Source organism: Oenanthe melanoleuca, chromosome 18 (assembly GCF_029582105.1).
Source record: "Oenanthe melanoleuca isolate GR-GAL-2019-014 chromosome 18, OMel1.0, whole genome shotgun sequence".
NCBI lineage: Eukaryota > Metazoa > Chordata > Aves > Passeriformes > Muscicapidae > Oenanthe > Oenanthe melanoleuca.
Window position 1 is genome coordinate 879,890 of NC_079351.1, and position 20,937 is coordinate 900,826.

At 56.9% G+C, this 20,937-nt stretch overlaps 2 protein-coding genes across 2 annotated transcripts in view; both read left to right on the forward strand.

The window, feature by feature from the left end:
- Positions 1–11,937, forward strand: part of RPTOR (regulatory associated protein of MTOR complex 1) — a 98,599-nt gene extending 86,662 nt beyond the window's left edge. The window contains exons 30-35 of the mRNA XM_056506076.1: positions 3,749–3,855; positions 6,544–6,671; positions 6,751–6,837; positions 9,251–9,367; positions 9,801–9,930; positions 10,689–11,937. Coding sequence (XP_056362051.1) covers positions 3,749–3,855; positions 6,544–6,671; positions 6,751–6,837; positions 9,251–9,367; positions 9,801–9,930; positions 10,689–10,757 — 638 coding nt within the window. The 3' untranslated portion in view covers positions 10,758–11,937. The remainder of the gene's footprint in view (positions 1–3,748; positions 3,856–6,543; positions 6,672–6,750; positions 6,838–9,250; positions 9,368–9,800; positions 9,931–10,688) is intronic.
- A 1,768-nt stretch (positions 11,938–13,705) lies between these two features.
- Positions 13,706–18,111, forward strand: CHMP6 (charged multivesicular body protein 6). The gene is made up of 8 exons (XM_056506158.1): positions 13,706–13,810; positions 14,546–14,655; positions 15,117–15,204; positions 15,876–15,962; positions 16,057–16,122; positions 16,233–16,313; positions 16,515–16,569; positions 17,796–18,111. Exons 1-8 carry the CDS (start codon positions 13,748–13,750, stop codon positions 17,846–17,848), a joined length of 603 nt encoding a protein of 200 aa, XP_056362133.1. The 5' UTR covers positions 13,706–13,747; the 3' UTR covers positions 17,849–18,111.
- The last annotated feature ends 2,826 nt before the right edge of the window (positions 18,112–20,937 follow it).

Here is a 20,937-nt window from a genome sequence, read left to right on the forward strand (position 1 = left end):
ACTCAGCCATACACAGCTGCCAGTGCTGGCTTTAAAGGGCTCAAAAACAAACAAACAACCCAAACCAAAAAACAGCACCACCTCCACCTCAGACATTTAAAACTTCCTTTCCCTGAGCTGTGGAAGATTTGTTGCTCATTATCTAAGAACATAATATCCCTTTGGGAAAAATTGTGCTCTCAGCTCCTGAAGCATTGCAGCAGTGCAGGGCTGGTTCCTGCAGCTCTGGCAGCACCAGGATTCAGCACAGGGCTGTGCCAGGGGCTGGGACAGCTCTGTCCCTCATTGCTCCTGGGAGGGTGGCAGCTCAGGCAGAGCCAGCTCTGGGGCTCTGCAGGTGCTCAGAGCAGCACCTGGGGGCAGGAGGGGATAGGGAACAGCTCAGGTGTTCACCTGTGAGCAGGAGGGGATAGGGAACAGCTCAGGTGTTCAGTACCTGTGGGCAGGAGGGGATAAAGAGCAGCTCAGGTGTTCAGTACCTGTGGGCAGGAGGGGATAAAGAACAGCTCAGGTGTTCAGTACCTGTGGGCAGGAGGGGATAAAGAACAGCTCAGGTGTTCACCTGTGAGCAGGAGGGGATAAAGAGCAGCTCAGGTGTTCAGTACCTGTGAGCAGGAGGGGATAAAGAACAGCTCAGGTGTTCAGTACCTGTGGGCAGGAGGGGATAGAGAACAGCTCAGGTGTTCAGTACCTGTGGGCAGGAGGGGATAGGGAACAGCTCAGGTGTTCAGTACCTGTGGGCAGGAGGGGATAAAGAGCAGCTCAGGTGTTCAGTACCTGTGAGCAGGAGGGGATAAAGAACAGCTCAGGTGTTCAGTACCTGTGAGCAGGAGGGGATAAAGAACAGCTCAGGTGCTCAGAGCAGCACCTGTGGGCAGGAGGGGCTGGGAACAGCTCAGGTGTTCAGTACCTGTGGGCAGGAGGGGATAGAGAACAGCTCAGGTGCTCAGAGCAGCACCTGTGGGCAGGAGGGGCTGGGAACAGCTCAGGTGCCAAGCCCAGGAGCCAAAGCCCTGTGGGTGGGCTGCAGGCTCAGTTGTAACATCCTGGAGTAGGACCTCTGTTAATTAAAAAGGAAATGATCATTAGTATTCATCCCACGTTTGCTCTCATCCCAAAACACCATGGATTGAGATGAAAACGTGAGCCAATCCTGGATCATCTCTGCCATGCAAACCTTTGCTTGTACATAGAAATAGTTCAGCTATTTCTGTCTCATTCCATACTGTGAGTGCTGCTCTGGATGGAACATTTCTCAGTCAGAGGAAGCTTTCCTTCCCCTCACACACTTCCAAGTGACTGACATTTGTGTCCAAGGGCTTTTCTGCTCTTCAGGCAGGTTGGAATTCTGGTTCAGCATTCCCAGGTGAATGGTTCAGCATCCCCTTTTTGGCCAGGGCAGCTTTTTGGGGTGCAGCAGGAGCAGAGCCCCCAGCCCAGGGTCAGCACAGGCACTTTGGAGCCAGGACCCACCACCCCCAGGCTTTGGGATGATCCAAATCCTCTTCCAGGCAGCAGCAGTTATCCCTGAGCTGAGCTCTTGAAGGTTTAATGAGAAAGGCAGGAGGGGCTTGAGCCACACCAGGCTGGACAGGGCTTGGAGCTCCCTGGCAGTGGAAGGTGCCCCTGCCCATGGCAGGAGTGGTTGTTAAAGTCCCTTCCGGCCCCAACTATTCCAGGATTCTGTGTTCATTCCCTCCTGTGTTTTCCAGCCTGGTTGGGAATGAACCCTTGTCCCCTCCATCTGCTTGTCTCTCATGGGAATCTTTGTGCAATCCCTCAGTGAGACTTTCCCTGCCCTTCTAGATGTCATTGCTGAATGTCCCCAGTGACAAACTCCTGACAGGCACAGCAGGAGAGGCACCAAAAATGCCAAACTCAGAACAGCCTGTCCTCCTGCACAGAACAGCCCCTGGAACCACAGCTGGACAGGACTTGGGTCCCCTTCCCAAACTGGGGAGTGTTCCTGGGAATGGGGAGTGTTCCTGGGAATGGGAGCTTCCCCAAACTGGGGAGTGTTCCTGGGAATGGGGAGTGTTCCTGGGAATGGGAGCTTCCCCAAACTGGGGAGTGTTCCTGGGAATGGGGAGTGTTCCTGGGAATGGGAGCTTCCCCAAACTGGGGAGTTTTCCTGGGAATGGGGAGTTTGGAGCTGCCTGGGAGCTCTTTGCCTGTGAGCCCATCAGGGATGGTAACAGCCAGATCCATCTCAGCTGCCAGGTTAATCCTGTCACATGGGCTGTAAACAGATGACAAATGCAAACACTTCAGTGGTGTTTATCATCTCCATCACTGCCTGCTTGTTTGCCTCAGCTCTCCAGCCCTGTGAGCAGCCAGGCAGTCTGAAGGAACAATCCAGCTGACTAAAGATAAAGATCCAGGCTCCCAGGTCAGCCCAGAGTCCCGAATTTCCTGCAGGGGGTGAGGGACTGGCAGTAAACATCAGTGACCTCCTCCATGGATGTGGCAGGATCAGAATGGGCTGGGCTGTGTGCTCAGGAAGGGGAGAGGGGCAGAGTGCTTTCTCTGGAGCTGTGCAGAACAAGGTCATCCCATCGTGCTGGAGGAGAACTCAGTGTTCACAGGACTGGCTGCTGCTTCCTTTGTGCTCTCTAACTGTGGATGTTCTGGTACAAGGTACTTGTGGGCCTTTGGTGACAAAAGAGCACATGGGGCAGGCTCAGATTTCCTGCTGGGGATGGTTCCTGGCAGAAAATCCAGACAAATGCACGTTTTTTACCCTGTGGACAAGCACCTTGTGGAGTGGAGATAGGGATGGTGCTGAAGGCACTGAGTGCTCGGGGCAGGAGCTGCAGTCCTGATGCATTGCAGAGGGTTCTGACTCCAGGTCTGGGTGGTTATGAAACACTGCTCAGCACCACAGACTCGGTCTGGCACAGAGGAGAGGCTGGACCACTGCTCTGAGAGGCAAGGATGGTGCTGTGTGAGGCAGGGATGGTGCTCTGAGACAGGGATGGTGCTCTGAGAGGCAGGAATTTGCTCTGAGATCCAGGGATGGTGCTTTGTGAGGCAGGGATGGTGCTGTGTGAGGCAGGAATTCTGCTCAGACAGGAATTCTGCTGCTGCCCCTGCCCTCCCGGGGGGCTGGAACAGATACCAAGCCTGGATCTCTCCTCTGGTTCCCTCCTGTGGTGCTCCCGGGGTTTTTGTTTGTGTTTTTAACAGTGTGGATGGGTTGTGCCGAACTTCCCCTGGAGCTCGATCTGTGCCCTCGGGGATGAGGAGCCAAAGCTCCTGGGAGGTGTTGGAGCTGCTGTCGCTGGGGGTGTTCCCCCTCACCAGCCAGTGCACAGACGGGTTTGTGCTCCCTCCAGCTGTGGAATTCACTCCTCTGCTGCCCTGACGTGGCTGTTCCGGTCCAGGAGCATCTCCCACATGCTTGTGATAGACCCAGGAATCCATCCAGGGCTCTGAGGTCTCTGCCGTGGCACAGCCGAGTCTCTCCCTGTTAATGTTCTGTGAAGTGCTGGGCACTGCTGCCCCCGGCAGTTCCTGGAAGTTGTGCTCCCCTCCCCAGGGACCCAGCAGGCTCAGAGCAGGCAGGGTTTGCACTCACTTGCAGGAGCAGCTGGCTCAGTCCCACCTGGAGGCTGTGGGAGTGTCTGTGTGTGTCATTTTGCATTTCCTCTGGCGGTGACAGTGTCTGCAGCACGAGGTCAGCAGAGCTGGTGCTCGGGGGTGCAGCCCTGCCCTGCTGGCACTGACCTGCAGCCTTGCTGTGCCTCAGGAGCAGGGATGGTGGTGGACTGGGAGCAGGAAACCGGGCTGCTGATGACCTCGGGGGACGTGAGGATAATCCGGATCTGGGACACGGACCGGGAGATGAAAGTGCAGGTAAGAGCTGAGTGCTCCTCCCTCCTGGAGCCCCTCCCTCGGGCACAGTGCCCCAGAGCCTGGGGCTGCTCTGGGAGGGGCTGCCAGTTCCTGGAGCCCCTGCTTGCCTGTGTCCCTGCTTCCCTGGCCCGGGGTCACCTTCCAAGGTCAATAAAACCACACACATACTCAGGGGGCGAGTCAGGGCTCTCCTGGAAGCTGCTGTGCTGTTCTGGGTAGGCAGCAGTGTTTGGGGAAGCTGTGGAATCCAGAGATTCCACACTGCACTGGGATGCACAGGAGGGCACTGGGATGCACAGGAGGGCACTGGGATGCAGAGATGGGCACTGGGATGCACAGGAAGGCACTGGGATGCAGGGATGGGCACTGGGATGCACAGGAGGGCACTGAGATGCAGAGATGGGCACTGGGATGTAGAGATGGGCACTGGGATGCAGAGATGGGCACTGGGATGCACAGATGGGTAGTGGGATGCAGATATGGACACTTGGATGCAGGGATGGGCACTGGGATGTAGAGATGGACACTGGGATGCAGGGATGGGCACTGGGATGCACAGGAGGGCACTGGGATGCAGGGATGGGCACTGGGATGCACAGGAGGGCACTGAGATGCAGAGATGGGCACTGGGATGTAGAGATGGACACTGAGATGCAGAGATGGACACTGGGATGCAGGGATGGGCACTGGGATGCACAGGAAGGCACTGGGATGCAGGGATGGGCACTGGGATGCACAGGAGGGCACTGGGATGCAGGGATGAGCACTGGGATGCAGTTGGGTTTCACAGTAACTGGAACAGTCCAAGTCAGTGAAGGTACACACAGCTCCTGTGCTGTGTCATGAGAAAGGCCCTGCCAGAGTTCATTCAGCCACAATCACGTGGAAGTTCCTCAGAAATTCCAAGGAGAAGCAGGTGGTCGCTGAGAATGGAGGCACCATGCTGGAATAAAAAGGAAGTGGAGTTTCAAAGCTTCTCCAAATTAATTACCCTTGGATGAACATTAATTGTGACACTTTGACCCTGCCATGCAGGATAATTAAGCCTCTGTTCATCTTAATTACTTTCACATATTACTTTTTTCTATGCAAATTAGGGAAAGGCAAAATTCAGGAGGCAAAAATCTTTTAAATGATGATGATTAATGATTGCACCGAAAGTATCTAAAAACACGTTGTTTCTTTTTTTAATTGCAAAGATTGGGTGTTGAAATTCAAGTGATTGGAACTTCCTGACTCAGTAACTGGGAAAGTGAGAATCAGCACAAAGAGCAGGAATAATGGAGGCAGATGAAGGTGCTTCCCTCTTTGAACTACAGAAAGCCACAGCTCTGGGAGCACCCGGGCTGGAGCTGCAGGAACAAGTGCTTCATTTGCACTTCTGCTGAGTGTTGCTGCTTCAAAGGAGGAGCTGGGGGTGGGCAGAGCCTGCAGCAGCCCCAGGCCTGGTGCCTCTCCCTGCTCAGCCCAGGCTGGGGCTGCAGCTCCCGGGGTGAAAATGCAGAGAGACAAAACCAGAGAGACAAAAACAGAGAGACAAGAGGTGTGGAACGAGCTCCTGCAGCTCCTGCAGAGGGGCCTGCAGCAGCCTGGGCTGTGGAAGATGTGCCCACGGCAGGGAGGGATGAGATGGGTGTGCCCATGGTGTGCCCATGGTGTGCCCATGGTGTGCCCATGGTGTGCCCTGTAAGGTCCCTCCCAACCCAAACCATTCCATTTTTGCCATTCCTGCTTCTGCAGTGCTGCTCAGCTGTTTTTTACTGCTTTGAACTGAAGGTGGTTCTCCTCCCAGCAGGCACAGGGATTATTCTGGGCAATTCTTTTGCCTCCAGAAGTGAAAGGGGGGAGGTGGCAGCGTGGGTGCCCTGGTGTGTTCCCAGCTGTGTTCCCTGCAGCTCCAGCTGCCTTTTTCCATGTCCCTTTCCCAACACACCTCCAGGGAGACTCTGATGGGTGTCCCTGTCACATGTGCCATGGCAGGGATGGGACAGGAGGCTCAGCACTGCCTGGCTTGCTCTGGGGCTGTGCCAGGGGCCAGAGTGTCACTGCTGGGGCTCAGGGAACCAGAGCTGCCTCACCCTGCTGGTGTGGGGATGGGGGTGAGGAGGATGGGGATGGAGCAGGACTGTGGCTCAGGGCTCTGATGCAGCCCCTGGAGCCAGCCCATGGTGTGTGTGTGATGGGATGGGGATGGGGATGGGATGGCGATGGCGATGGGATGGGGATGGGGATGGGGATGGGGATGGGGATGGGGATGGGGATGGGGATGGGATGGGGATGGGGATGGGATGGGGATGGGGATGGGGATGGGGATGGGGATGGGGATGGGGATGGGGATGGGGATGGGGATGGCGATGGGGATGGGGATGGGGATGGGGATGGGGATGGGGATGGGATGGGGATGGGTCAGGACTGTGGCTCAGCCCCTGCTCTGTGTGTGTGTGTGTCTGTGTGCATGTGACTGTGTGTCTGTCTGTCTGTGTGTGTGTGTCTGTCTGTCTGTGTGTCTGTGTCTGTGTGTGTGTGTCTGTGTCTGTCTGTGTGTTTGTGTGTGTGTCTGTGTGTCTGTGTGTGTGTCTGTGTGTGTGTCTGTGTGTGTGTCTGTGTCTGTGTGTGTGTGTGTGTGTCTGTGTGTGTGTGTCTGTGTGTGTCTGCCTGTCTGTCTGTGTGTGTGTGTGTGCTCTCCAGGACATCCCCACGGGAGCTGACAGCTGTGTCACCAGCCTGTCGTGTGACTCGCAGCGCTCTCTGATCGTGGCGGGGCTGGGCGACGGCTCCATCCGCGTGTTCGACAGGAGGATGGCCCTCAGCGAGTGGTAATGGCTGCTCCCTCCCTGCCCTCGGGGCTCCCCCTGCCCGGCCCCCCTCTCACTGTCCCTTTGTCCCCTGTCCCAGCCGGGTGATGACGTACCGGGAGCACACGGCCTGGGTGGTGAAGGCTTACCTGCAGAAACACCCCGAGGGCAACATCATGAGCGTCAGGTACCCGCTGCCACTGCTGCAGCTCTTTGTCCTCACTCCCGTTTGATTTTCCCTTTGAACTCTGTCCCTGCTATTCCAGCAGCTGGGAAGGTAAAGCTCTTGAGTTTGGCATTTGCTTCAGTAATTAACCCCTGCTCCAGACTGGCTGGAGAGGGGGCAGAAGGGGATGTGGAGCTTTGCTTGGCAGGCTCTTGGTGTGGTTTGGGGGTAAACAAGGAGCTGGGGGGAAGCAGAAGCTGGATGTAGAATATCTTCTGTAGAATAGAATAGAATAGAATAGAATAGAATAGAATAGAATAGAATAGAATAGAATAGAATAGAATAGAATAGAATAGAATAGAATAGAATAGAATAGAATAGAATAGAATAGAATAGAATAGAATATGTGTAGAATAGAATAGAATATGTGTAGAATAGAATGTGTATAGAATGTGTGAATAGAAATGTGTAGAATATCTTCTCTTGGGGGGGCTTTACTGCCAACATCTCACTGGGGTCATCTGGGGGAGAGCAAGAGGAGGATGTGGATGGTTCATCTGTCAGTTCCTGGCCAGGATTCCTGTGCAATTCCCCAAATCCATTCCTGCTGCCTGGTAAACACCCTGGCCAGAGCTGCAGGTACTGATTTGGCCATTAAGGAACAGCAGAACAGAATTTATTGTCACAAAGCCACCGTTTGCACACAAAGAGCCTCTTTTTCTTGATTAGAAAATGGAAACAAAACATAATTTTCTGGGATTCAGAACATTCCTGAGGCGGGGGATGGGCAGCAAAAATGTATTAAGATTTTCAGACAGGGGATTATGTGATGCAGCTGCCAGATTTGTCGAGCTCCCATATTGGAGTTTTTAATCTTCCTCTCCATAAGCTCCTCCAGCAGCTCCAGGGGTCGGGTGCCTGTGCCCAGGTGTTTGGCTCTTGGGCTGCCCTACAGCTGCATTTCCTGGGCTTTGGGATGGGGCTGGGCACGAGCTGAGCCCTGGTTTGGGTGGTTCTGGTTTGGGGCTGAGCCCTGCTTTGGGTGGTTCTGGTTTGGGGCTGAGCCCTGCTTTGGGTGGTTCTGGTTTGGATGGTTCTGGTTTGGGTGGTTCTGGTTTGGGTGGTTCTGGTTTGGGGCTGAGCCCTGGTTTGGGTGGTTCTGGTTTGGGTGGTTCTGGTTTGGGGCTCAGCCCTGGTTTGGGTGGTTCTGGTTCTGGTTCTGGTTTGGGGCTCAGCCCTGGTTTGGCTGGTTCTGGTTTGGGGCTCAGCCCTGGTTTGGGTGGTTCTGGTTCTGGTTTGGGGCTCAGCCCTGCTTTGGCTGGTTCTGGTTCTGGTTCTGGTTTGGGGCTCAGCCCTGGTTTGGGTGGTTCTGGTTTGGGTGGTTCTGGTTTGGGGCTCAGCCCTGGTTTGGCTGGTTCTGGTTTGGGCGGTTCTGGTTTGGGGCTCAGCCCTGGTTTGGGTGGTTCTGGTGTTGGTGGTTCTGGTTCTGGTTTGGGGCTCAGCCCTGGTTTGGGTGGTTCTGGTGTTGGTGGTTCTGGTTCTGGTTTGGGGCTCAGCCCTGGTTTGGGTGGTTCTGGTTTGGGTGGTTCTGGTTCTGGTTTGGGGCTCAGCCCTGGTTTGGGTGGTTCTGGTTCTGGTTTGGGGCTCAGCCCTGGTTTGGGTGGTTCTGGTTCTGGTTTGGGGCTCAGCCCTGGTTTGGGTGGTTCTGGTTTGGCTGGTTCTGGTTTGGGTGGTTCTGGTTCTGGTTTGGGTGGTTCTGGTTCTGGTTTGGGGCTCAGCCCTGGTTTGGCTGGTTCTGGTTCTGGTTCTGGTTTGGGGCTCAGCCCTGGTTTGGCTGGTTCTGGTTCTGGTTTGGGGCTCAGCCCTGGTTTGGCTGGTTCTGGTTTGGGGCTCAGCCCTGGTTTGGGTGGTTCTGGTTCTGGTTTGGGGCTCAGCCCTGGTTTGGGTGGTTCTGGTTTGGGTGGTTCTGGTTTGGGGCTGAGCCCTGGTTTGGGTGGTTCTGGTTTGGGTGGTTCTGGTTTGGGGCTCAGCCCTGGTTTGGGTGGTTCTGGTTCTGGTTTGGGGCTCAGCCCTGGTTTGGGTGGTTCTGGTGTTGGTGGTTCTGGTTCTGGTTTGGGGCTCAGCCCTGGTTTGGCTGGTTCTGGTTTGGGTGGTTCTGGTTCTGGTTTGGGGCTCAGCCCTGGTTTGGGTGGTTCTGGTTTGGGTGGTTCTGGTTTGGCTGGTTCTGGTTTGGGTGGTTCTGGTTCTGGTTTGGGTGGTTCTGGTTCTGGTTTGGGGCTCAGCCCTGGTTTGGGTGGTTCTGGTTCTGGTTCTGGTTCTGGTTTGGGGCTCAGCCCTGCTTTGGGTGGTTCTGGTTCTGGTTCTGGTTTGGGGCTCAGCCCTGCTTTGGCTGGTTCTGGTTCTGGTTTGGGGCTCAGCCCTGCTTTCTCCGCAGTGTCAATGGTGACGTTCGCTTCTTCGACCCGCGCATGCCCGAGTCCATGAAGGTGCTGCAGATCGTCAAGGGGCTCACGGCCCTCGACATCCACCCCCAGGCCAACCTGTTTGCATGGTAAGGCCTGAAATCACTCTGCTGCCATCCCTGCTGCCATCCCTGCACAGGGAGATCTGCAGGGAGCCCAGGGGAGCCACCAGGGTGGTCAGAGGGATGGAGCAGGGCCTGGAGTGCCAGGACACAGGGAGTGGCTTCCCACTGCCAGAGGACGGGGTTCCATGGGATACTGGGGGGAAAGTTCTTCCCTGGGAGGGTGGAGTAGCCTGGAGCCTGTTTGGGATGCACTGGGTGTGTTTGGACATCAGCCCTCTGTGGTTTCCTGTCCCACACTCTGTTTTCCTGCCCCAGGTGACCACAGGTCACTGTGGTTCTTCCCCCTTAGGGAAGTGGCTGCACCCTGGCCTGGCACAGCTCAGCCAGGGGCTGCAGCAGCAGTGTTGTCCCTTCCCAGCATTCCCAGTGACACTGTGTTCTGTCCCTTCCCTTGCAGTGGCTCCATGAACCAGTTCACTGCCATCTACAACGGCAACGGGGAGCTGATCAACAACATCAAATACTACGATGGCTTCATGGGACAGAGAGTGGGAGCCATCAGCTGCCTGGCCTTCCATCCTCACTGGGTCTGTGTCCCTGATTTTGGGGTTGGCATGTCCCTGTGGGACAGGGGATGGCACAGAGACCCCCCATGGTGAAAGGAGCTGTCCCAGCCTCCTGCAGCTCCACAGGGCTCCAGCTGCACTGCCCATCCCAGCTCTGCAGCCTGCCTCAGCTCAGCCTCCTTGGTCACACTCCCAAATTCCCAAAGTGTGTTTATTCACTGCTGCCTGGGCTCTGCAGCCGTGCAGGAAAAGCTGCACCTCAGGAGAGCAGGAGAGCTGCAGAAACTAAAGCTGCAAAAACTGAAAACTAAAGCTGCAAAAACTATGGGCTGCTAAAGGCTGGAGTGAGGCAGAGCAGGGTCCACAAGGGGGCAGCACTATGGGGGAGGCTGCAGTTCTGGTTTTATCCACAAGGGGACAGCACTACGGGGGAGGCTGCAGTTCTGGTTTTATCCACAAGGGGGCAGGAACGCTGTTGGGGCTGCAGTACCGTGCCTGGCTGAGCTGGGGTTGTTGCTCTGAGCTGTGATTGTTGCTCTGACCGTGCCTGTCTGAGCTGGGGTTGTTGCTCTGAGCTGTGGTTGTTGCTCTGAGTGTGCCTGTCCGAGCTGTGGTTGTTGCTCTGAGCTTGTGGTTGTTGCTCTGAGCTGTGATTGTTGCTCTGACTGTGCCTTTTGGGCTGTGAGTGTTGCTCTGACTGTGCCTGTCCGAGCTGTGGTTGTTGCTCTCACCGTGCCTGTCTGGGCTCTGACCGTCCCTCTGTCCCTGTGCTCCTGCAGCCCCACCTGGCCGTGGGCAGCAATGATTTCTACATCTCGGTGTACTCGGTGGAGAAGAGGATCAGATGACGGATCCGATGCCGGAGCAGTGACGGCGCGGCCGGGCGGGGCCGGGCGGGGCCTCCTGTACATAGAGAACCATCGACTTGAATGTTTCGTGTTGGCTGCTGCTGCACCCCATAACTTGAACTTTTCTTCTGACTTAGCTACTGATGGGTTTGACGAGGGGAAGAGACAATCTCCTGGTTTTTGTTTTGTTCTGTTTTCCAGCTATATCCTCTAAAAGCTACAGAAAAGGAACATTTATTTTTGTTTCCAGTGGTTGGCTTCTCTGTCAGAAACACGGCTCCTGAGCTTGGAAGGACTTGGATGAGGCAATGCCCTTGAGAAGGGTCTTGTTTTAGTCTTTGTTCCTTGTTTTGCTGGAGTGTGGGTTCTTCAAGGACTGTCAGGACTCACCTACAGCTCCACGGGACCCTCCAGCTGCTGCCAACCCTGTGCCAAACCCAGTTCCTGGGACAGGGCAGCACGGGATGTACCTGCCAGGGAGGCAGAGCAGCCTCTCCTCTGCATGAACCTCCCTCCCTCCCTGCAGCACCCTCTCCACTGGAAGCAAGGACAGCCCCTGGGGACCTGGTGGCCTGGGCAGGCAGGGACCCTGCAGGAAGGGGCTCAGGGAGAGGCCAGAGCAGGGCAGGATGTCCCACAGCACAGAGGATGACGAGGGAAGAAAGGGAGCGAAGATCTCCAACATGCCAACGAGCCTGGAGCACGTCACTGGTGTCACACCTTCCTCCCAAGCCCTGGTGGGCAGCTGGGGGCACCTCAGGCCCTGCCCCTGCTGCTGCCACTGTCCCTGTGCCACAGGGAGCTCTGGCCCTGCCAGGGAGCCCCGGGCCTAGGGTGGGCTCTGTGTGCTCCCCGTGGCTGCTGTCAGCACTGGGGCACTGGAGCTGCTCACCACAGCTGGGGCTCACCTGCCCCTTTGGAACAGGCATGGAAGCACCTGGGCACGGAGAATTGCTGAGGAGGAGGAGGAGGGGAAGGAGGAAGGCGCCAGTCACTGCTCTGAGCCAAGCACCCTCGTCCCAGCTGCTCCATCTTGCACCCTGCACGTGTCAGGAATGAATGTTCTGTCCCTTGGGGTCCGTGCTGGGGCTGGGGCTGCCTGTGGGAGGGTGTGAGCACAGCCCAAGGACAGGTTTCCTTCCTTGCAGAGGTGCAGGGCTCGCTGCAGTTCCCAGCTGGATCCCAGGCAGTGCCAGGGACCTGCAGGCTCCCAGCAGGGTGCAGGGCTGCAGGGACCCCCGTCCCTGGGGCTGCCCCTGCCCCGTGCCCACCCTGCTGCTGCTGCCCTGGCACCTGTCCCTGTGTCCTGGGGCGCCCCAGGCTGTGTCAGGGACTTGGCTTGGGACAGTCCCCAAACCCTGTCAGGTGTCCCCAAGCCCCGGGAGGCCGAGGGCCACACCCCAGGATAATGAATCAAAGGCTTTAAACTTCACAACTACCTAAAAACCCCATTTCTGAGCTCCCCAAAGTGAATTATGGTCTAACAGAGCTGTGCCTCTTCCCGAGCCGCTCCCGGGCTGTCCCTGCGGGTGGAGCCAGAGTTTGGGATCTCACCTAACCCGTTACCACTCACAGCTTCAAAACCAATCGATTTTTAACTCTATCAGTGTATTTGTGAAAGGAACAGGACATCCCTGGCACGGTGGGAGCTGCTGCTCCTGCCCTGGTGCAGCCCCACGTCCAGGACAGGGGATTTTAAGGAATTGGGGCTGTTGGGATTTTACCCTGAGCATGTGTGGGCTGTGCTTCCACAGGTCTGATGCAGAGATTCAATCATGGGATCACAGAGTTTAACCAAGGATCTGGAGAGCGTCCTACCTTAAAAAGTTCACTTATCTCTATTTATTTTACAAAAATAAAGTTTAAGAAAAAATATATAAAAACCCCCACACGATTGTAATGTGAGAGTAAAACAATTACAGACAAATAAATGGTTAATAAAAAATAAATGCAGAAACACTTTGTGGTGTGAGGATCCTTGTGTGGGGCCGGGGGGCAGCCCGGCTTGCTGTGAGGGATGAGCTGCTGGGAGAGATGGAGAGATGCAGAAATGAATAAATAAATAAATGGAGAAATGGATCCTGGCAGTGCCAGGGGAGTGGCTGGACACGATGGGGTTGGGGGGCTTTTCCACCCAACAATCCAATGGACCCCCCACCCCTACAGCCTCCCTCCCCAACCTCCCATTCCCTGTATCCTGTTCCCTGTACCCCACTCCCTCATTATCCCCATCCCAGTATTATTATCCTCATTCCCTATTTTATAATTCCCAGTCCCTATTTGTTCCCCTTGCCAGTTATCCCCATTCCCTATATTATTATTTCCATTCCCTATATTATTATTCCCATTCCAAATATTATTATCCCTATTCCCTATTTTACTATTCCCATTTCCTATTTTATCCCCATTCCCTGTTGTATTCCCATTCCCGATATTATTATTCCCATTCCCTATTTTATTACTCCCATTCCAGATTTTATTCCCATTCCTGATATTATTATCCCCATTCCCTGTTGTGTTTCCATTCCCGGTTATCCTCATTCCCTATTTTATTATCCCCTATCCCTATTTCATCCCCATTCCAGTTATTATTATTATCCCCACTCCCTATTTTATTATTCCCATTCCCTATTTTATTATTCCCGTTCCCTATTTTATCCCCATTCCCTGTTGTAATCCCACTCCCGGTTATCCCCATTCCCTATTTTATTATTCCCATTTTAGATTTTATTCCCATTCCCGATATTATTATCTCCACTCCCTATTTTATTATTCCCATTCCCGGTTATCCCCATTCCCTATTTTGTTATTTCCATTCCCTATTTTGTTATTCCCGTTCCAGATTTTATTTCCCATTCCCGGTATTCCCGTCCCCAGCGCGCCCCCTAGCGGCGCTCTGGCCGCCGCGGCTGTCGCTGCGCGTTGTGCGGGGCCGGGCCCCTCGCGGCCGCCGTCGGGGCCGGGCCGGGCCGGGCCGGGCAGGAGCGGCCATGGGGAACCTGTTCGGGCGGAAACGGCGGAGCCGCGTCACGGAGCAGGACCGGGCCGTGCTGGTGAGGGGCGGGGGAGCGGGATGGACCGGGCACTGCTAGTGACGGGGGGAGCGGGATGGACCGGGCCGTGCTGGTGACGGGGGAGCGGGATGGACCGGGCTGTGCCGGTGAGGGGGGAGCGGGATGGACCGGGCACTGCTAGTGACGGGGGAGCGGGATGGACCGGGCTGTGCCGGTGAGGGGCGGGGGAACGGGATGGACCGGGCTGTGCTGGTGAGGGGGCGGGGGGAGCGGGATGGACCGGGCTGTGCTGGTGAGGGGGGAGCGGGATGGACCGGGCACTGCTAGTGACGGGGGAGCGGGATGGACCGGGCTGTGCCGGTGAGGGGGGGAACTGGGATGGACCGGGCCGTGCTGGTGAGGGGCGGGGGGAGCGGGATGGACCGGGCCGTGCCGGTGAACGGGGGGATGGACGCACCGGGCCGGGCCGTGCTGCTGAGCGGGCCTGACCGGGTCTGGCCCGGCTCCGGGCTGCCCGTGGGGTTTGCGGGGTCCCCGGCGATGGCGGAGCGGGGCTGGGGCTGAGCGCTGTGACCCCTGTCCGTGCCCCTGTCCGTGCCTCTGTCCGTGCCCCTGTCCGTGCCTCTGTCCGTGCCTCTGTCCGTGCCCATGTCCCCCTGTCCGTGCCCCTGTCCCCCTGTCCGTGCCCCTGTCTGTGCCCCGTCCGTGCCTCTGTCCGTGCCCCTGTCCCTCTGTCCGTGCCCCTGTGCATCCCTCTGTCCCTGTGTCCCGCAGCAACTGAAGCAGCAGCGGGACAAGCTGCGGCAGTACCAGAAGCGGCTGAGCCTGGGGCTGGAGCGGGAGCGGGCGCTGGCCCGGCAGCTGCTCCGGGACGGCAAGAAAGAGTGAGGGGAGGGGAGGGGAGGGGAGGGGAGGGGAGGGGAGGGGAGGGGAGGGGAGGGGAGGGGAGGGGAGGGGAGGGGAGGGGGCGGCAGGGCCACCTCCAGGTGTCACCGGCCAGGAAACACCGCTGGATCGTAGGAATGGAGTCCCGGAATGGTTTGGGTGGGAGGGACCTTAAAGCTCATCCCGTCCCACCCCTGCCATGGGCAGGGACACCTTCCACTGTCCCAGGCTGCTCCCAGCCCTGTCCATCCTGAGCTGAGACACATGCAGGGACAGCCACAGCTTCCCTCCCAGGGAAGGATTTATTCCCAATACCCAGTCTGCTCGTCCTTGCTCCTTGCAGGAGCTGGGCTGCCAGTTCAGCAGCCAGGAGTTGTCCCCTTTTAGCAGAAGCACAGAACAAACGTGGCTTTGAAGCTCCTTTGAGCTTCAGTTGCTTCATCCCTGCTGTGTCCCTCAGGAAAGCCATGCTCCTGCTGAAGAAGAAACGGTACCAGGAGCAGCTTCTGGACAAAACAGAGAACCAGATCAGCAACCTGGAGCGGATGGTGAGCGAGGCCTTGGGGTGTTCTGGGGTGGGGCGCCCCTGGATTCCCTGGAATTCCATCCCAACTGGCACGTCCTGGCAGGTGCTCAGCCCTTTGTTTCCAAAATGTTTCCAAAATTGTACATGTGCCACGATTTCCCTGGAGACACAGAGTGGTGTGTTTGGAATCTGCAGGCTCCCTGTTAAATGAGTGGTTTGGAAATTGCTGAAACGTTACTCACAGAGGGGATGGCTGCACTGGGGCCTTCCTGGGCTTGTCTCAGGCCTGTCATTTCAGAACTGGATGTGTTTGGGTTTGGGGAGGTCTCAGCTGGGACTGGCAGCTGGGGAAAATCTGGTGAAATCACTTCCTGGGCTGTTGGACCTGCTGGTGCAGCTGCCTGTGCTGAGCTTTTTGTGTGGATGTTTCCTGCTGCTGGTGCCACTGACAGGACACAAAGGGCTCCTCTGACTGCTCTTTGCAGCTTCTCTGGTGGTCCTGGCAGCCTGTGCCTGCCTAATAATGCCAAACATGGAATTGTTTAGGTGGGAAGAGCCCTGTGAGCCCAGTCACTCCCCAGCACTGCCATGGCCACCACTGCCCCCATATCTGTAAAATCCCTCCAGGATTCTCTGTGCCAATGCCTGGCCAAAGTGTGACAAAGGCTCTTCCCTTTCTCCTCCCCACTCCAGGTCCAGGACATTGAATTCACCCAGATTGAAATGAAGGTCATCGAGGGCCTGAAAATAGGCAACGAGTGTCTGAACAAAATGCACCAGGTACTTGTGAGGTACCAGGTACTTCAGAGGGGCCTGCCTGGAGCTGCCTCCCTGCAGGCCCCTCCCACACCTGCATTTTGGCTCTGCCCTTCAGGTTATGTCCATAGAAGAGGTGGAAAGGATAATAGGAGAAACCCAGGATGCTGTGGAGTACCAGAGGGTGTGTACACGAGGAGCTGGGAGCAGCCTCTGCTCTGCACAGCTGCTGGGGTGGGCACTGTGTCCCAGAGCCACAGGCTGGGAATGTGATGCCTTCCCTCTCTCCCACAGCAAATAGACGAGCTCCTGGCTGGCAGCCTGACTGAGGAGGATGAAGATGCCATTCTAGAAGAATTAAATGCTATTACTCAGGTGGGGTTGATGTTTTTGGCATTAAAACCCACATTTTTGGGAAGCTGTTTTTAACAGCAGTTCAAGTACCTTTTTGCTGCTCTCAAAGCTCAGTCTGGGGGCAAATGTGGGACATTGCCAGCCCCAGTCTTTGCCCACAGTGGGGTGACCTTGTGACACATTGTGACACCTTGTGACACCTTGTCTTTACTGTCCTTGCAGGAACAGTTGGAGCTTCCAGAAGTTCCTTCAGAGCCACTCTCAGAGAAGATCCCAGGTATGTTCTGCTTGCACAGCTTTGGCTTCTCATGCTCCTGTCCTGTGCAATGGTCTGAGACCCTCTCCCAGTGTAAGTGTCCTGCAGAAGGGGCAGGAGCAGCAGCTCCTGGCGTGGGGACAGGCCCAGCTGAGCCCTCGCTCCAGGAGCACCTGAGGCTGTTCTGTCAGCATCTGGTCAGTCCCTTGGGGAGCTCCCTGTGTGACACCTGCTCTTCTTGTCCCATCCTGTACCTGCTGTGAGGCAAATCCTGCCCTGAGACTCCTCAGTCCATCAGGAGGCTCCATAAGGAATTCCTTCCTTGCCTGAGCCAGGCAAGGCTTCCTCCCACAGCCCTGGGCCAGTCCTGTCTCACAGCACAGGGTGTTCTGTGGATGTTGGATTCACCCTGCCCAGCTCTGAGGATTTCTCTGAGGCTTGGGATGACTGGGAGCTCTTCCCACCTCACTTCCCAGTGTTTTGGAGCCAGCTGGATGAGGATCACTGGAGTCCCACAGTTCCAGGACTGTCAGAGCACGAGCTCCACAGAGCTGATGGTCCCCGAGTGTTCCTGAGCAATCCAAAGCCTCAGTGGATGGATTTGTGTGGGGGTGAAGCTGGCAAGTGGCAGAGCTCACTAAGAGGTGACCAAACAGGCCCTGGTGGCCCTGCCTGGCAGGGAAGGAGCCCACTGGGATTCATCAGGTGTCTGTGCTGAGGAGCTGAAAACTCAGACTGGTGAAGACTCTTCTCGTGGGACAGCAGAGCCCTGAGATGTCACTCACAGGAGCTGGAGCTGCCTGCTTGTGCAGAGAGGAGCTGGAGGAAGCCATTTCCCTGTGTGGAATCTGCCCAGGAGCAATCTGGGATGTGGGCAGTGGGGCTGATTTCCTTGGAGCTTGTTTACTCCTAAACAGGGCTCAGGTGTCAGCCCTGAGGCCAAACAGAACACGGCCCAGGGGTGTCAGGTCCTGTGGTGAGGGCAGAGCTGGCCCTGCTCCTGGCCAGGGTCTGTCCCTGGGCTGGTGGCTTTGCATGTTCTGAAAGTCTGTGATTCTTCAGTGCTGTGAAAGGGCATTTCCATATGGGAATGTGGGATTATTTATAACCAGTTTCTCTTAGTTCAGGAGCTGTGCAAGCATTTGCTGCCCTGCAGAGTGGACTCTGAGCCCTGGATCCCCCTCAGGAGATGGCTGCAGGATATTTGCATTCCCTGATTCTGTAACAAGTTTCTTTTCCTTCCACAGAGGTGTCACCCATCAAGAACAGGCCAAAGCCAGAGCTGGTGGCAGCATCTTAACTCCCAGTGCTGGGGATTCCCCCACCAAACTTTCACCCTGGACAGTTTGCCCTCCCAGTGTGTGCTGGGGACAGGCAATGCCTTGGCAGCATCCCAGCTGTGCTGGGTGGATTGTGGAGCAGGATTCCCTGCACAGGGTGGGGAACCTCAGCTGATTATCGCTCTTGTATCAAGATTATTTTCTAGTGCTTTCTTTTTTTGTAACTTAAATTCCAGACTCACTCAGCTGCGCTGTCTCGGGATTAAACAGCAACTCTAAATCATCCAAAGCCAAATTTTTCTCGTAGGTTTGATTCTGGTGGTCAGCCTGCCTATGCTCTGGCCAAATCCCAGGAAATCCCAGGCTCAGAGTGAGGAGTTTGTGCTGGGCAGTGCTGGGTGAGCAGGAGCCCTGTGCAGCTCTCTGATGTCTGTGTCCCTCTGTCCCTTCTCTCTCCTGCCTCCATCTGTCCTGTCCTGCTGGAGCACTGAGCTCCCACATGCTGAGCTCTGGGCTGGGCTCTGCCCTGGCTCGTGCAGACCCAGCCCCAGGGGTTTGATTTGGGCCAGGCTCAGCCTGGGTGCTCAGCCCTGCTCCTGCTGCAGTGGCTGTGGCTGGGCAAAGCCTGATCTGCTGTGAGCTGAGGAGTCAGCCCTGGGCACAGTTCAGCCCTGGGCACAGTTCAGCTCAGCCCTGGGCACAGTTCAGCCCTGGGCACAGTTCAGCTCAGCCCTGGGCACAGCTCAGCGGTGGGCACAGTTCAGCTCAGCCTGGGCACAGTTCAGCTCAGCCTGGGCACAGTTCAGCTCAGCCCTGGGCACAGTTCAGTTCAGCCCTGGGCACAGTTCAGCTCAGCCCTGGGCACAGTTCAGCTCAGCCCTGGGCACAGCTCAGTTCAGCCCTGGGCACAGCTCAGTTCAGCCCTGGGCACAGTTCAGCTCAGCCCTGGGCACAGTTCAGCCCTGGGCACAGCTCAGCTCAGCCTGGGCACAGTTCAGTTCAGCCCTGGGCACAGTTCAGCTCAGCCTGGGCACAGTTCAGTTCAGCCCTGGGCACAGTTTAGCTCAGCCTGGGCACAGTTCAGCCCTGGGCACAGTTCAGTTCAGCCCTGGGCACAGTTCAGCCCTGGGCACAGTTCAGCCTGGGCACAGTTCAGCTCAGCCTGGGCACAGCTCAGCCCTGGGCACAGTTCAGCTCAGCCCTGGGCACAGCTCAGCCCTGGGCACAGTTCAGCTCAGCCCTGGGCACAGCTCAGCCCTGGGCACAGTTCAGCTCAGCCCTGGAGCCCTGCAGAGCTGAGCCTGAGCAGCCCTGGGCTGGCTGAAAATTCCTGCAATGCCAGCAAGGAGCTCCTGCTGGGTTAGGAGCCAGGATTCCTCCTGTGGCTCTGCTGCAGTGCCACAGTTCACCTTTGGCCTTTGGGAAGGACTGATGGATCCCACAGACTCTGCTCAGCTGCTCCTGCTGGACGTTTCCTCAGCACTCAGACACGTTCCTGGGCTCCTGCTGCCGGACTCGGGCCTGGGGCTCCAGGAATCAGCACTGCAAAGGGCTCTGGAGAGCTCCAGGGAGCCCCAGCCCCTCTGAGGACTCACTTGGATGCTGGAGGGTCTGGAACACGGCCTGGGCTGCCTGAGCAGCAGATTTGGCTGCTCTTGGAACAAGCTCACCTGCCAGCTTGCAGATGCTCTTCAGGACACTGCAGATTTTATTTATTATGTTCTTGAAGCCACAACCCCTAATCTGTATTTCTGTGACAGCAGAAGGACAGAGGGTCCTTGGAGACTGTGGGGCAGTTGTTGGGGTTGTGGGATCTGGTGCTAGACAAAAAGTGATCCCAAGGACTGGGATCATGGTGCTGGGCCAGCAGCAGCTCTGGGTGGAGTTGTGCTCTCCATGTTCTCTGTGTTGTGTTCCAAAGACTGGCCAGGGCATCCTCGTGCTCCTGTGCTCCCCAAGGCAGGGAGTGCCTTGGAGCTGCCCCATGTCCCCCTGCTGTCCCCTCACTAATGTTCCATAGCAGCCCCAGTCCCTGGTGCTGGGTTTGGCACCAGCACAGTGCTGGCAGCAGCTGCTGCCTCTGGAGCTGCCCTGGCCGTTGGATGATCCCAGGGCAGGGTCTGTGGTCACCCAGCTGCTGCTGGGACAGCAGGGTCCTGCTCCCAGCCCTCCCAGGGCCAGGTCCTGCTCTGCTCCCCGTGCTTCATTCTCTGCTCAGTGCTGGCTGAGCTGCAGTGCTGCCAGTTCCCAGCAGAGAGAGCCTCGGGTCCAGCAGTGCCTCTGCCAGGAGCATTCCGGGCACTGCTGCTCCTCCAGGGCTGCTCCAGCCGCTGCTGGGCTGAACGAGCCCCTGTTCTGTCTGTATTCACGGGAGGAGAGCAGGGCACTGCCAGCAGGTGTGGAAGGGATCTGTCCCGGGAGCCCAGCTTCCACTGCAGGTGCTCTGGGAAAGCCCTGTTCCCTGGGATTGCCATTGCCACGGCAGAGGGATGAGGAGGCTGTGCTGCAGTCCCTCTGCTCTGCTCTGCTCTGCTTTCCTGCTGCTGAACGTCCTGGCAGCAGGAGAGGCGAGCCAGCCCTCCCCAGGGGGTAGGGAGGGAGTGGGGCTGGTGCTGAAGGGGTTAATGCAGCTCCTTCCATCCTTGCCCAGTGGAGAGGCCAATTTCTGATCCAGCAGGAAAGTTGGGAGCAGATTGGCCACAGCCTCCTCTGCTAATCCCTGCCCAGCAGCTTGAGCCGGGTCTCGTTGGGAGGAAGGGCCGGGGGTGGGCTGTGACCTCTGTGCTGCCCTGTGACAATAAACTGCCTCCAGTGGCTCCAGTGACTCCTCTCAGCCTCTGTGTGCACAGGGAGTGTTCTGGATCTTCCTCCACCCTGCCCTCCTTGCTCCCTGCTCCTGGGAGAGACGTGGGCAGGAGATCTCGGAGCAGGCTCCGTGTGACACAAACAATCCTGTTTGGATGGCCCTGGGGGGTGACAGTGCTGGGACAGTCCTGGCATGGCTCTGACCTGGGGTCCCTGCTGAGGGACCTCACTGTCCATCATCCCCTTCTGCCTCCCTCTGTCCATCCCCACAGACTTGTCCAAGCACCCACTCCAGCCAAGCCTG